At 52.3% G+C, this 13350-nt stretch overlaps 7 protein-coding genes across 7 annotated transcripts; 2 read left to right on the forward strand and 5 right to left on the reverse strand.

Moving 5' to 3' along the window:
- Positions 1–90: 90 nt before the first annotated feature.
- K489DRAFT_384609 (uncharacterized protein) lies at positions 91–907 on the reverse strand. Its single transcript, XM_033605897.1, has one exon. The coding sequence runs from the start codon at positions 527–529 to the stop codon at positions 191–193; it is 339 nt and encodes a 112-aa protein (XP_033455734.1). The 5' UTR covers positions 530–907; the 3' UTR covers positions 91–190.
- K489DRAFT_374060 (uncharacterized protein) lies at positions 637–1729 on the reverse strand (the record flags this gene model as incomplete). The annotated part of the gene is made up of 3 exons (XM_033603482.1): positions 637–1077; positions 1137–1473; positions 1533–1729. 3 exons carry the CDS (start codon positions 1727–1729, stop codon positions 637–639), a joined length of 975 nt encoding a protein of 324 aa, XP_033455735.1.
- A 1449-nt stretch (positions 1730–3178) lies between these two features.
- Positions 3179–4138, forward strand: K489DRAFT_374061 (uncharacterized protein; the record flags this gene model as incomplete). The annotated part of the gene is made up of 1 exon (XM_033603483.1): positions 3179–4138. One exon carries the CDS (start codon positions 3179–3181, stop codon positions 4136–4138), a length of 960 nt encoding a protein of 319 aa, XP_033455736.1.
- A 1186-nt stretch (positions 4139–5324) lies between these two features.
- On the reverse strand, positions 5325–5935 carry K489DRAFT_88774 (uncharacterized protein). Its single transcript, XM_033609010.1, has one exon. The coding sequence runs from the start codon at positions 5868–5870 to the stop codon at positions 5532–5534; it is 339 nt and encodes a 112-aa protein (XP_033455737.1). The 5' UTR covers positions 5871–5935; the 3' UTR covers positions 5325–5531.
- Positions 5936–7176: 1241 nt separating this feature from the next.
- On the reverse strand, positions 7177–7911 carry K489DRAFT_88794 (uncharacterized protein). Its single transcript, XM_033609011.1, has one exon. The coding sequence runs from the start codon at positions 7738–7740 to the stop codon at positions 7267–7269; it is 474 nt and encodes a 157-aa protein (XP_033455738.1). The 5' UTR covers positions 7741–7911; the 3' UTR covers positions 7177–7266.
- A 37-nt stretch (positions 7912–7948) lies between these two features.
- On the forward strand, positions 7949–10372 carry K489DRAFT_374062 (uncharacterized protein; the record flags this gene model as incomplete). The annotated part of the gene is made up of 3 exons (XM_033603484.1): positions 7949–8094; positions 8176–8638; positions 8696–10372. The coding sequence occupies 3 exons, from the start codon at positions 7949–7951 to the stop codon at positions 10370–10372; spliced, it is 2286 nt and encodes a 761-aa protein (XP_033455739.1).
- Positions 10373–10719: 347 nt separating this feature from the next.
- On the reverse strand, positions 10720–12549 carry K489DRAFT_384614 (uncharacterized protein). The gene has a single exon (XM_033605898.1). The coding sequence runs from the start codon at positions 12498–12500 to the stop codon at positions 10905–10907; it is 1596 nt and encodes a 531-aa protein (XP_033455740.1). The 5' UTR covers positions 12501–12549; the 3' UTR covers positions 10720–10904.
- Positions 12550–13350: the final 801 nt, after the last annotated feature.

Below are 13350 nucleotides of genomic sequence, written 5' to 3' on the forward strand. Positions count from 1 at the left end.
GCATCACATGACCTCTATGGTGGCCATGCATGACCATGTCAAGCCTGATAGAACACATCGAGTGGATAGAAACAGGAAACGTGATGCAGAAATGAGATGTCCAAGCTATCATGTCTACGTAGTGCATCATTTGCCTAGGCAATAAAAAATCTTGTGATAGGAAGAGAAATTTCAGACTCGCGATACTTCCCTAGAGGGCTAATTCCAACCCATTTCCGCCTCTCTCGCACGACCTCGCGTTTCCGCGCCGATGGTCAATAGCGTTAGTGTGACAATTTGTGTATGCGTCCTCGCCCGCATATAGTGATACAAAAACCAACAACAACAATAATAGATCTCTCTCCAATCTCGTGATGTTTCCTCGGAAACTTGTGGAGAGGAAAATTCTGTCCCACCAATAACGCCTTGCTGAAAGGAAAGAAGTTCGAACCCAAAAAGACTCATCGCGCCCGCCGCCGTATTTGTACAAGAACATGTCGTCGTGGGAGACGAGTGAAGAGGAAACGATGTGTCTTTCGTGGAAAGGCATCGTTGAGAGATAGAATGGAAGAGAAAAAAAAGAAAAGAAGCAAGAAATGAACAGAGAAGAAAGCAGATCATCGATTGTGCCGGTCGCGACAAAATATCGCGACCGGCTCAATCGATGACGGTGAGAAGAGAAGCCGCGAAGAGAGAGTTCATCGTGGGGTGCGTTGGACGGACGGCACTACACTCGAGGGGATTTGCCGCTCGTGACATCCTCCTGTGCAGAGATCCGTCAGCATGGACATGTAATGTATTCAATGACTCAGGTGTACTTACGAGATGGTTGACCATGGCGACGAAGAGGTCGAAGAAGAGTGGCGTGCCTCCTGCTTCCATCTCCAACTGCATGGTGCCGCTGCGCTTGAATGTGTTGCGGCTGCGGATGATTAAGGCGAGGTAATGTGCCCGAAGTTTCGAGTCGGAAGCGGGTGTATTGGCGTAAGCGTAGCGGGCGGAAGACAGGATGGTGCTGCATTGCACGTTTGCCGCGAGGCCTTGCTTTTTAAGTGCTAAGCGTTGGAGTTCGGGTAGTTGGTAGCGATAAGCGGAGCACTATGTTCTCAGGATGAGATCGAGAAGGAATGAGATGACAAGTGAGTCTTGTGACTTACATAGATGACAGTGTCCCTCAAGATTGATGCGCCGTGTGCCGACTGGATGCAATAGTCGTTACCCTGTGTCCCCTCTTGGTCTTCCAGGAACCAACTGCCACGCTTCTTATCATAGTTGATGTTTGGAGTATAATCTCCCTTATAGAGATACTCGAGAACCGCAGAGAATACTTCAGGCGCTTCGTTGGGAAGTTCGATACGCTTGCCGGCAGGTTCGAAGAATTGCGCCCGAACGATGTCGGCGAAGTAGGGCGACTTGTTCAAGACGCCTTCGTGAGCGGCGAATAATCTCTGCTCAGGTCCGACACTGATGGTCACGACAGCTGATGCAGAGTCACTTCATGGCGATATTAGTCTTTGTATATTCCATTCAAGGAGACGATGTTCGAGACTTACGGTGATGTGGGATATGTACTCTCAGTCCGGGTAGGTGAGGAATGTGATGACGATACTGGAGCCAAACGAGTGGTTGTGACACGCTTTATCGGAAGTTGGATCTCTTTAAATGATTTCTGTTTTTTGCTCATCGATTTTCCAGCACGATGCTGGAAACTCTCTCGATGGGATTTGCTGCGTGAGCTGGAAATGAACATGATGGATGAACGCTTGCACGACACGCGGAGGGAAATCACAAAGTTGAAGGCAAACCACGGAAGATGATGAAGGAATTTCGATACAGGATGTGGAGATACTTATATGACACAGACAGGAAGTGCTCAGGCATCATCAGAAGGAGACCGGGATCGATCGCGAGCGATGGAGATATCTCTCTCTGGGTCAGCCATCGTAATGCGGGCACACCAGTCCTATCTTGCTAGTCAAAAGGCGTCCGCTTCGACGTACAAAGGGCGGGACCATGAATTTCTTGATACTTCCGGGCGACGACGGCGTTGGTGATTGGACGTGTAAAGTGGTTTGACCAACGCGCTATCCCGAACGCGAACGAGTCGCGATATCACGAGTCAATTTGGATCCTTCCGGGCATAGATGAGTCAAGGTGCACAGGGATGACACTGTCCAGGCCATGCCCAAAGCGACGGAAGACCAAGCCGCTTCAGGGAAGGAGGCTCGCGCGAGTGAAGCCTCCCGCTGTGGAATGCGGCCGTGGTGTCAACGTCCGTCCACCTCCTCACTGTGCCATCCGTCGCCACGACGCCGACGGCCGAGAAGGCGTCAGCAGACAAAAAGATGCTGTGCAATAATACAGTACGTCGCGGCTGAGTCACAGAGATAGTATGCGGTGTCGCTGTCGATCAAAGCCTGACCGGACAGCCTTGTACGAATCCGCAGCTTTTTCCTGTGTTGGACAATTGAGAAATCCCATGTTGGAGCGATGGGCTCCGAGATTTTGGTGATGGCCTCCTCTCGATGATTGACGGCGCAGGAGTGACCCTCGAAATGATGCCAAAGATCCAGCTGATCACGACGCTAAATTGTTAGAGTTTACCCACCGGATTACCGTAGCGCAGGAACCATCCAACAGACCCCTTTCCGTCGGTCGCCTGTGACGGGAGGCATTTGTCCTGCCGATGAGACCTTTCCAACCAGCCGGAATGGTCGAAATGTTGGCATTCCATCATGTCGTAGTCGCCTGGTGGAAGACGCTCGGTGCTCCGATGGGAACAAACGTGTGAAAAATCCGTCATATTTGTGAGTGACGACACATGTGGAGCCCCGAACCCTAAAAGCACCCCTTGCCTGTTCCTTGATCCTTGGGCACTGCTGCCTAGAAACGCTTCAGCCAACGACTGGGGTAGATGATAATGGCCTTGTGGCAGTGCCCGGCAGTAGGCCGACACTGTGATCATCGATAGTGAAGCTCAACTACAGGCAATCCACAGCTCTGAATCAGACAAATAAAACCTCGCCCTTTCACTATTAACAACATAGAGGAGAAGACGAGTTGCCCATACGTGAGTCATCAAACACGACCATGTAAGCTCGCCTCTGTTGGTGAGGCAGTCGTCTCCACTCATCTGTGTGCGATGCTTCCTCTTCAATCGTAAAGACAGACCGACGCAGTTCTAGTCTGCACGTAAGACATGCCAGAACTCCCGGAGGATGTGATACACCTGATATGCGCTCAGATCATATCAACTCCCCGTCACAGACTACTTCCCGCGACGCCGAGAGAAGTTCTTTCGTGGAAGATCGACCGCGCACATGGCAGTCTCCATGATTTGCAGTCTATAGCATTAGTCAACCGCGCCTGGAACCGTGCGGCCAACTGGTCGTTATATAACACACTTCAGATCCGGCCTCGATGGGTTCCCAACATCGACCGGCTGTTGGAGGGATTCGTGCGAGATCCGGAGAGGGCGAGCCACGTTCGAGCGCTGCGTATACGCAGCACACCTACCTGGTCTAGTAAATTGTCCCGCCAGGCGTGCCATCCGGCGGTCATCGATGCTGCCAAGGATCTACCAATCGATGGAGGCATTCGCCGACAGCTGATTGAGGATCTGAAGTTGGGCAGAGCGGATGCGAAAATCGTTTCGCTGCTCTGCCTTTGTCCGAAAACGGAAGCTCTGCAATTCCGGGATGGTGGATGTGAGGCCGACTCGCTCATGTTAGATGTGATTGCAAGTGCTCGGAAATTCAGCAAACCAAGAGATCTTCCGTTTTCAAGCATAAATTTGCCTGGCGAGGCGAATGACTGCCATTCACGAGCTCAGCTAACAAATCTCGACTTCTTAACGCATCTCAGAATAGTAAGAGTCTATTGGAAGAATAGCAAAGCAGGTGAATGCGCAGGAACGATTATCGCAGGCAACGGCGATGCCCACCTTGCAATGCCAGTCGAGGGCCTTCACCCATCTGTCGACTGCCTTTTCTCACCTATGAGAAGAGTGTTGCAAGACTTCCCGTTTCTGAACGCACTTGCTCTATATTCAGGTCGAAGGCCTTGGGGTCGAGAGGCGTGGCCTTGGCATGCATCAGAGAAGTGGTTCACGAACAGCAATCAATGTCCTGACCGAATCGGGTCCGCAATCGACATCTGATCAGACTCGGGAACATGACCGGATCCTGGAGCAAAGGCTTTCCTGGACACATCTCCTTCGGACATCTTCTTTGCAAGCATTGGAAATCGACCGCAGGGCTCTTTTCGCTCGAGGAGGACGCACAACTCTGCAACAAAAGCTACCTAAATCGATCCAGGCGCTTTGGATCAATCATCAATGTGCAACACGCGGGAACACTGGTATGGATTTCCTTCGGGTACACATCCAGGACCATGATCTGCAGCTAGTACAGCTCATTCTGGATCCTGAGTTCGCAGAATTGTGTCAAGTGTGTCTTGTGCCTAACGGCGATTATCCCTACAAATTTGAATCTACATTGCGCCTTCAGTTGTTTCAGACTGCGCTCATGGGAACTTCATGGGAGATAACGGCAGGATCCGACTGGATGCTCTTTAAAAAAAGGCGACAAGATCGGCTTGCGAACGAGAATGAGGATCGCAGTGGCTCTTGGCCCTGTGAGCCTGGATACATACTTGCAGACAAAGGTTCATCCAATTTTGGGCCGAACTTTTGAAACTTAAGATTTCTCTCAATCGGCTTCTGCACTATGATTATCTTCGACATGCAACAATTATGTCTCATTTGATATTGGGAAACGAGATGAAGGTGTTGAGAAAGATCACGTACTTCACTGAGGGGTTTCCGCCATATACAATGATACCCACCGCACGGCCAGGCCAGATCTACAACGACGAGATGGCACACAGATCAATTTTGGGTACCTCACAGCTGGGCAAACATTCCTGAAACTTACATTCGCGGTGGGATAATGTCTTGGGTACTGTGATTAGCGTTTTGCAATTGTACGAGGTCCGGTTGGCAAAAGCCACGACAACCCTTGCGCAAGACAGCAGAGCCACGATGGGATTCTGTGCTGTACCAGCGTCACTGTATCTATAACAGCATGGCAGCATGACAGCATCTGTTGTTTTGCCAATTCGTCACGCCCGACCAACATCTCACCGCCCGTGAAATTGTCTTCCGATGCTGCAAAAGAGTACAAATGAATGCTAAGGCTCACGAATTTGAAGCCGAATGGGGAAGGAGGCAGTGCTAATTTGCTGCTTTATTGTCCTAATCTGGCCAAAGTCTGCATGGCTGTCATAGCCTAGTGAACATGATTCGTCGTGTAAGCGCCCGGTTGGCAACTGCACGACAGTGATGACTTCCCATCCCTGCCCAGGCGGACATGAACAGTAACGGGCAAATCCTCCGCAAGGGAAACCATCAAAAGCGCATCAGCACGTCCATGCCCGACGATCCCTGACCGAACCGTTGAAAGGACAGCCATTCTTTCAAGACCGATAGTCAGGTCGGCAAAGGATCCAATTTCGCCCGTGATGGTGTGTCTAGCATTGTTGGTCTCGATTGACTAGGCTCTATACGGCCACTTACCATTGCTCCCACAACTCGCGTCTAGATAGCGGCTAAGCCACAACCGACCCACTGTTCCGGGTTTGGACCATTTCGGCACCATGGCAGCGACGATGGTGGTGGTTTGCATTGGGGGCGGTGTCACCACTAGAGTTGGGCGGGAGTGAAGTAGAGTGAGAGAGGCAGACTCACAGGCCGATCTTGTGCGGATGCGGTGTCTTGCATCCGCAGTGGCCTTTCTCGCCGAATATTGATAAAGCGCAAGCCATGCAAGCCCATCAACCAACACTTCCAAGGTTTCTATCCTGTTTTGCTCCGTACAGGGACCGAGCGACATCCCACCTCACCGCTCGATCACATCTCGCTGGTGGCTACGCGCGCGTGCAACATGATTTTTCGGACAGGTCATATTCGTCATACAGTACGTGCGTGGACGTTCTGCGAGAACAATACGAGCCGCTCGGGCAATCGCCGAGAGGGAGGAATACGTTCCCGTCCGTCACGGTCCGATCAGGCCGGGGAGCTGTACCAGCGCCGTTGTTACATAGTGCTATGTCCCATGTCCGGCTTTATTATCCATGGACGACGTGGATACGTGCAGCGTATGCGTTGGTTGAAGACGGCCGACATGTGCCAATGGCAAAGTCCATGTGTCTCTGATGACAGCGCACACATCTGCGCGCTTACGTAGCGGGGTACATGTGATCTCTAGATCGAGGTTCGCGGGAAGATGTTGTTAGGGGTACATGTGCATACTCTGACACGTACATTTATAGCATTGCGATAGCAAAGAAAATGCAGCTATGCCGGTTGTACGCGCGCGTCGATGCCGTAGAAGTATCTATCATCACGGCGATATCGTCCCGTCGGTGGGGACTGACACACTGCTAAGCTCGCCAGGCAGTAGCATGCATGAGCCTTTCTACAGTAGATACAGGAGGAATAGAGCAAGAGATGTTTGAGGCTTGGTGAAGAAGGCGGAGGAGAAGAAGATGGCAGAAGGCAAAGGAGGGGGAATGAGGAGTCGGAAATCCGCTGAGTGTTTCACATCTGCCAGGCGAAGGAAGGAAGCCTGTCCCTGGACCAGGGTCCATCTCATTCGCTCGTGACTGCCGCGATGGGGTGAACGTCGTCCTCGCCCTCTTTCTCTCTACACCGTGCCGTGCTGGACTTCTTACAGTCTATCATCACTACAACAAGACATGGAGAGGACAGATTGACGGGAATGATTGAGAACCCCACCGACGACATAAATCATCGCGATGATGAGGACAATGAATGCCGCAAGCCAGTTTCATCTTGCTTGCTGCCCAGCAAAAGAAAAGACTCAGAACTGTGCCGCTCGCCTGCCGCAACGGACACTTGCGACAATTCGGCTATCCCGGTCGCCTGTACTTCCTGCCCCGTCTCATCATCAAAGCTTCCTTGACCGCGCCTCATTGATACCCGTCTCTCGTCTCCGTCCCGCGATCCTCTCACCTCGTAAAAGACGAGATGGGATGATGCATTATGCCGTTAGAGAACCGAGATTGCCTGAAATTGACCGCGGCTAGGAAACTATAATCCATATTGTCATCATCATCACAACAATTCTAGATATCCTGTAGATCGACGACGCCAAAACCCAACAATCTTGGAAAGACATTCCTGCGTCTGCGGCCCACGCTCCGTTGGTGATGTTGCTTGATGGTGCGAGAGAGAAAAATGGGCGAGACAAGGCTCAGACGAATTAGTTAGTCTCGGGCCATGGCTCTCTCGTCGACCGAACACACCATCGCGAGTCTTGGACGACCGCGCCCAGTTTCGCCCGTGCAAGGAGCTGCGCCTTCATGCCATTGATGCTGCATATGTACATACATTAACTCATATAACACTATACACACACGCCGTGTAGGAGGACTGTGCCCTGTGCGGATCCGTCTAGTGGTGGGTGCGGGCGCAGAGGGCGAGTCCTGCACTGCGGTCAAAGAAATCAATGGGTTGATATGAGCGATAAGACAAGGCGACGGGCAACTCATCCCATCTTTTTCACCTCTGGGCATCCGGCCAGCACCCAGCTTACGGCCTCTTTGCATTGCGCCGCCTTGAACCAACACCAACCTACTGCACTGTACATTATGATTCTTATTCCTACATAGGTAGCGATCCAACCATACCATGCATGTGTCCTCCTTCCTTTTCCTCTCCTCTTCTACAAGCCTCTGCATCTGTCTCCACCAATATCGCGACTTGCCTATCACCAACCTCAATCGTCGTGACGGAGCGACATTACGCCATCTGCTGTAGCTTTCGGACCATTTGCGCCGGCATGCCGCGTTATCATTGACTGCGCCGCGATCCTCCACCGCGTCAACTTTCGTAAAATACCAGTCGCCGCTTCGCCGTTGAGATCATAATTCCCCGTCCCGAATTGCCATGGCCTTGAAGAGTCCCGTGATGGCTTCACCCTCAACCGCCAGTCTGGCGTCCGCATTCAGCCCATATAGCGCTTCAGAGTCACCAAAATCGCCTTCGCAATTTGGATCGCCGTATTCCAACACCACGGCCAATGCGAGCAACCGGTAGGTCAAGACAAATGCGAGGTCGACTCGCGATGCAGTTGACGTGCTCTGCCTGGGATCGTGCTAACTTTCCCGGCGCAGAAACTCGATTCCTCCCGACAGCTTGGCCCCACCAAAGAGCCCTTACCCACAGCAAATTGAACCTTCGCCAGTCGATTCGAATGGGACAGCAAGCACAGAGATCGAGGACGACGAACAAGAGGAGGAAAACCGACGGCGCGGCACGGACGTTGACGAGGCACTGTCGCCCGACATAGAGATCACCAGTCCGGGGAGTGCGAGGAGCGTGAGTGCTGCGCAAAGAGATCAAGATGATACTTGTGCTGACCCACAACAGGAGGCCCCGCCTCGGTTGGATACCCAGCTCCTTCGGACGAGGTCCGATTCCACAGAGGACGCGCCACAATCAGTCATTCATGTCCCAGAAGGGTTCAAAAGCTTTGACAAGGCAGCACGAGGACCTTCTCGAGAGAAGCGGTTCAACAATGCCGCTGGAGCCTCTCCGGTCACGCCCGAGGCTGCTGTTCCAAGTCAAGATCTGAAAGTGAGTTGAACATTTTGCGACGTCGGTACCGATTGATTCAATGTTGACATTGGATAGAATCCGTTTCCTCTCAGTCCTGTCATCACCGATATTCCACGAGTCATGGAGCGAGCTACACCACGAGCACAGTCCAGACAGGAATCAGAAGACGAGTACAAGCGCAAGAGTCGTCGCACCTCGAGTCTAGAAGGTGAGCAAACTTTAGCAAGACACAAATTGAGTCCCACTAATCAGATCTCAGACATTCCCGAGGCTGCAGACAAAGACGCCGACGATTCGAATCGCCAGAAGAGTAAACCCGCAAGCCCCGAAACGGCCGGTCTCGTGGAAGACGGCGTACTGAGCAAGGCCATTCGCCAGATAGATCAAGCTGAAACCGACATCTCTGCACTGCGGACTGCCTTGAGTGAATGTTGGACTTTGTGCAACACCCTCGCCGGCCTATCTTCTTCTCACCGACAACGAACCTTCAAGTTCACAGGCAGGGCCGAAGTACAGGAGCAGGCCTGGCGGAATTGCTGGCGCCTCTGTCAACAATTATACGAAAAACGCGATGAGGACCATGCTAGTCAAGTAATCCCCACCATGGAACTATGTCGCGACTTCTGCCAGGCATTATTCGAGGCAAGGCAAAAAACCGACGAGGCGTCTGACTCCGTCCTACGCGTGAGCTTCGAGCTCAACAATCACCTCTACAACACACATGATCGAAGTCTTCCAGATGCGTTCAACGAGCGAACACTTGAATTCTACATCACGCTTTGCCATCGATTGATGAAGCAACGGACATCGCTCCCTCAGGAGACGGACTCGTTGCTGCGAGCGTGTTGGTCACTCGCAGAGATGCTTTTCAACCTTCGACAAAGCAAGCACGAAGGACGAGCCGATGACGAGGAATTGATTGGTTCAGCTGTACAAGCCTGCTGGGACTTGTGTGATCTTTTCCGCGAAGGCTGGTCGCAGGTTCGTCCTGATAGAGGAACGCCACGCGCCGGTCAAACGAGCTTTGCGTCCTCTGCGCCATTCCGGTCGGGCTCCGGACAATCCATGCGATCGATCGCGCGGTCGACTTCGAGCGCATTGAGTATGAGCAAGAAAGCCTATGACATCGGGGCATTCCCTCCAGAGACCCCAATTACTGTATTCGATGACACCACCTCCACCGCCGCATCCTCGCCCGACTCGGCCACGATGCCGAACATTCTCGTGTTAGGTCCATCGAGTACCTCGGGTGGATCCATCCGTGGGGGCATATCTCACCACGACCGATGGTCAAGCGATGCATCCGTACTCAGCGATTACTCCGAATCCGTGGCCTCCCAATCCGTAGCCTCATCACAACATTCCTCTTCGACGGCAACCGCTGCTGCGGAGGAGACGCATCTCCTCCGACTCCGATGCCTGCTCCTGCGCGCCGCTATGCAAATTGGCTACGCCAGGGCATCGGGTCAACCTCTCCAGGCCTTCGTACAAACACTCCCGAGCACAGCCTTTGGCACAGCGCCTTGGCACATCAAAGTCTTTGGGTACTACAAAAACCTGATTCAGAGCGACAAGTCCATGGCTGCAGCACACATGATGCCTTCACGACGCCTCAGCGCCAACGAGGCCGCGAAAGCGGTGCGATGGCTCGGCAACAACGACCAGTGGGCTTGGATGCGCGATCTCTTCCGGATCGTGTTCGGGTTCGGCATCGATGAGGCCAACGACCGTGAAGCGCAGTTCCTTGTCTGATACGTCGCGATGAGCACGCAAATAACCTTTCATGATATCTTCGCGCGGTGCCAGTCAATTCGACATGCTTACGAATTCATCTGGATCTTTGACTGCCGGTTTCCCCCGTCAGCATACAAGACTCTGCTCTGCCTGCACACAACAGCAGCCGCAAATTATCTAAAACCTCACCTTGGTTCTCCAGTGGTATGTATGCACATCCTCTGGGAATCAACACAATATCCGCTTGTTTTCCATATGTATAGGGTGGTTCTCTTTGGCAAGCACACGGGGCGTTATTCGCACGGCGGGTTGACCATCAGGGAAGTTCTTTTATGATACCCAATCTGATTATATTTCGCGAACATGTAGAGAAACCAACTGCCGGATCTTTTCACTGCTCACTGTATATGCGATTTGTGTTTATATTGTGATATTACGGGCCTGTCGTCAAGTCGTGATTGATCTTGACGAGATTTGCCCATCGACTTACACTACAAATTCTCGCCTTCGGTCTCATGGTTCTGCAGGGTGCTCTCGTAGGACACACGAATTACAACACCGCGAGAGTGGCAATGAACGCTTGTAAACGTTTCGCCGAACTCTGGAGCATTGCCCGCGCCGCGCCATCGCTCTCGTGCTTCTTCCCGGTCTTGCTCTTCGCACTGCCCGCCTTCTTCTCCCTTGCAGCGATCCCAACCTCCACCGCACGTACAAGTGTGTCCCTCTTCTCAATCGGCAAGCACTCGGCCTGCCACAGGTTTCTCAGGACACTCTCAACCAGCACGCTGACCTTGGCATTATCCACCGCACTCGAACTGCTGGCCGCACGGGGCGCATACCATTTCTCAAATGCATCCTGCGTCATACTCGATGAGGGATCCGTCGCCGGTGTGTCCCCCGCTACCAGCGACTTGAGCAGCATCTCACTAATGGTGACTTGCATGTCGATGGAGAAGTTGGAGGTTAGGGGTAGTGTGAACTGCATGAAATTCCCAATGGGTAGTGGCCGGACGAATTCTGCGATCAAGGAGGCGAGGTTATATGGCTCGATGGAGAGCTCGGGTGCTCCGAAGCTGAGCGAGGAGATTACCGCTAGGATTCGTTGTCGGAGGACGATTGTGGGGTCGCTGCCTTCTTGCCATGCTATGGCTCTGGCCGATGCTGCCTGTTCATCATCGTCGTCGTGTTCGTTGTCTCCTAGGATTTTGTCTAGAGCAGCGGAGCTATTGGGGTCGTTCGTGACCGATTCAGTATCACTTTCGGCGTCGAAGTAATCTGCAAATTCGTCGTTCTCAATGTCGAGCTGCTTGCGCTTTTGAGATTTATCCTGCGAGTCTCGCTTGGGTGGACGGGCTTCATTGCGCCAGATCTCTGGGAATTCAGCGATGGTTTGTGCTGAACCATCCGCGAAGATGGCGCGCATGATACGACGGATATTGATGAGCCTACCGCCGGCGCCGAACATGTACTGACAGATGAGCGCTTTTTGAAAGCTCGATGTGCCCTCGGTTGTATCCTTACAGTGCTGGATGTCATCCTCCAACAGGTCTAGCATCACCTGGAGCCATGTCTTCCAGATCACCCAGCGATTGGGGTGCTTCACACTGCAATTGAACGACCAGCCGACCACGGACCAGAAATCATCGGCATTTCTGAAAAGCGATTGCTCCCGGGCGTAGGAATTATGAATTTGTCGATCTTCTTCTCCTAATTTCGATTTGTCGTCCGTATCGTCAGAGTGTCGTACTGCCGCTGAACGACGCAATCGTGCCCTCTGGTCGCGTCCACTATTCGCGCTTCCTCCAAAGACAAAGGCGCGCGCGAAGCCAGCAGTCTCAACTGTCGTATTTTTCTGCACGTGTCTCAGATATGCTGATGCAGCCTGAGCAGCCTTATGTTTCTCGGCCTGGAGGGTCCGGGTCGTGAAACTTGGATGCACTGATAGAGTTGCCGCAAGGGCTAGGTGCTGTGGTGGAGGCACGTAGAGGGGCGAAGAATTGCTGAAGCCAGAGAGCAGCGCACTTGAAAGCGTTGCGAATCCTTGATTATATAACTGCTCCTCGAGATATGTCGTGCAATCTTCTAATAAGGCTGATGGCAACGGCCGCACAACGTTTTGTACTCGCTGTCGCCCCGGGTTTGTCATCGTACGTCTTCTGTTAATCTTGCAGATGGACGGGGTGCGCGAGTCGAAGTGCAAGGCTGATGGGAAACCTGGATTTGGCTGTGTACCGAAGGAACGGTTTAAAACTCAGTATCGCACGCAAATACAGAAAGCAGCAATGCTGCAGTGTTCGTGATTTCACGCGCATTTGCTCGTGCTTTCACCTGCGTGCGAAAACCCAACAAGAACAATGCTTTTTTTGAAGTATCGACATATTACAGCATGCAGCTATTCCTCAAGTCTATCACGACTGTGATCCATGACGACAAATGTTTAGACAGGGTGCTTCTTCGTGCAGGACTGAACGATAGCAATGTCCATCTGATCAAGAAGATTGCAATGCATATAAGATAATTTACATAATGATAATTCGGTACCAAAGGGCGGATTTCAAGCCCTCGCCGACGATTCTATTTATTCACTTTCCTCGAAAAATGGCCAACGTTGGATCAAGCGGTTGGTGCTGATAGAATTGAACCTGGCGCGTTGCCGTCATATGGTGTTGTTGTCTGATCCTTCGGCAGCTGAAGGGGCTGTTCCGTGTTGCATGACCGGATAGGGTGCGGCATTGACCAGCTGCTATGCTGGCCATAAATGATAGCCCAGTCCAGGAAACACAAAGCGGCTCTGCAATCAAACGGGCGTATGTTGAAGCTGATGGCATGAGGCATCATCAAGAGAGGTTGGTGCTTCGTCTGCGCCATTACGTGCACCGGCCTGGTCCCGATCAGATGTTGGTATGCAATACGTGCCCGGGCTCGATCGAAGGATAGGGATGAACGATGTTTAAGTTTTTGCATCTTGTCTCCCCCGTGCGAAGCCTTGTACGTAG

Source organism: Dissoconium aciculare, assembly GCF_010015565.1.
Source record: "Dissoconium aciculare CBS 342.82 unplaced genomic scaffold K489scaffold_16, whole genome shotgun sequence".
Lineage (NCBI taxonomy): Eukaryota > Fungi > Ascomycota > Dothideomycetes > Mycosphaerellales > Dissoconiaceae > Dissoconium > Dissoconium aciculare.

Excerpts from the sequence above, each read along its gene's own strand:
- K489DRAFT_88774 (XM_033609010.1), bottom strand. The coding sequence starts at position 5,870 with ATGTCGCTCGGTCCCTGTACGGAGCAAAACAGGATAGAAACCTTGGAA.
- K489DRAFT_384614 (XM_033605898.1), bottom strand. The coding sequence starts at position 12,500 with ATGACAAACCCGGGGCGACAGCGAGTACAAAACGTTGTGCGGCCGTTG.
- K489DRAFT_88794 (XM_033609011.1), bottom strand. The coding sequence starts at position 7,740 with ATGCAGAGGCTTGTAGAAGAGGAGAGGAAAAGGAAGGAGGACACATGC.
- K489DRAFT_384609 (XM_033605897.1), bottom strand. The coding sequence starts at position 529 with ATGCCTTTCCACGAAAGACACATCGTTTCCTCTTCACTCGTCTCCCAC.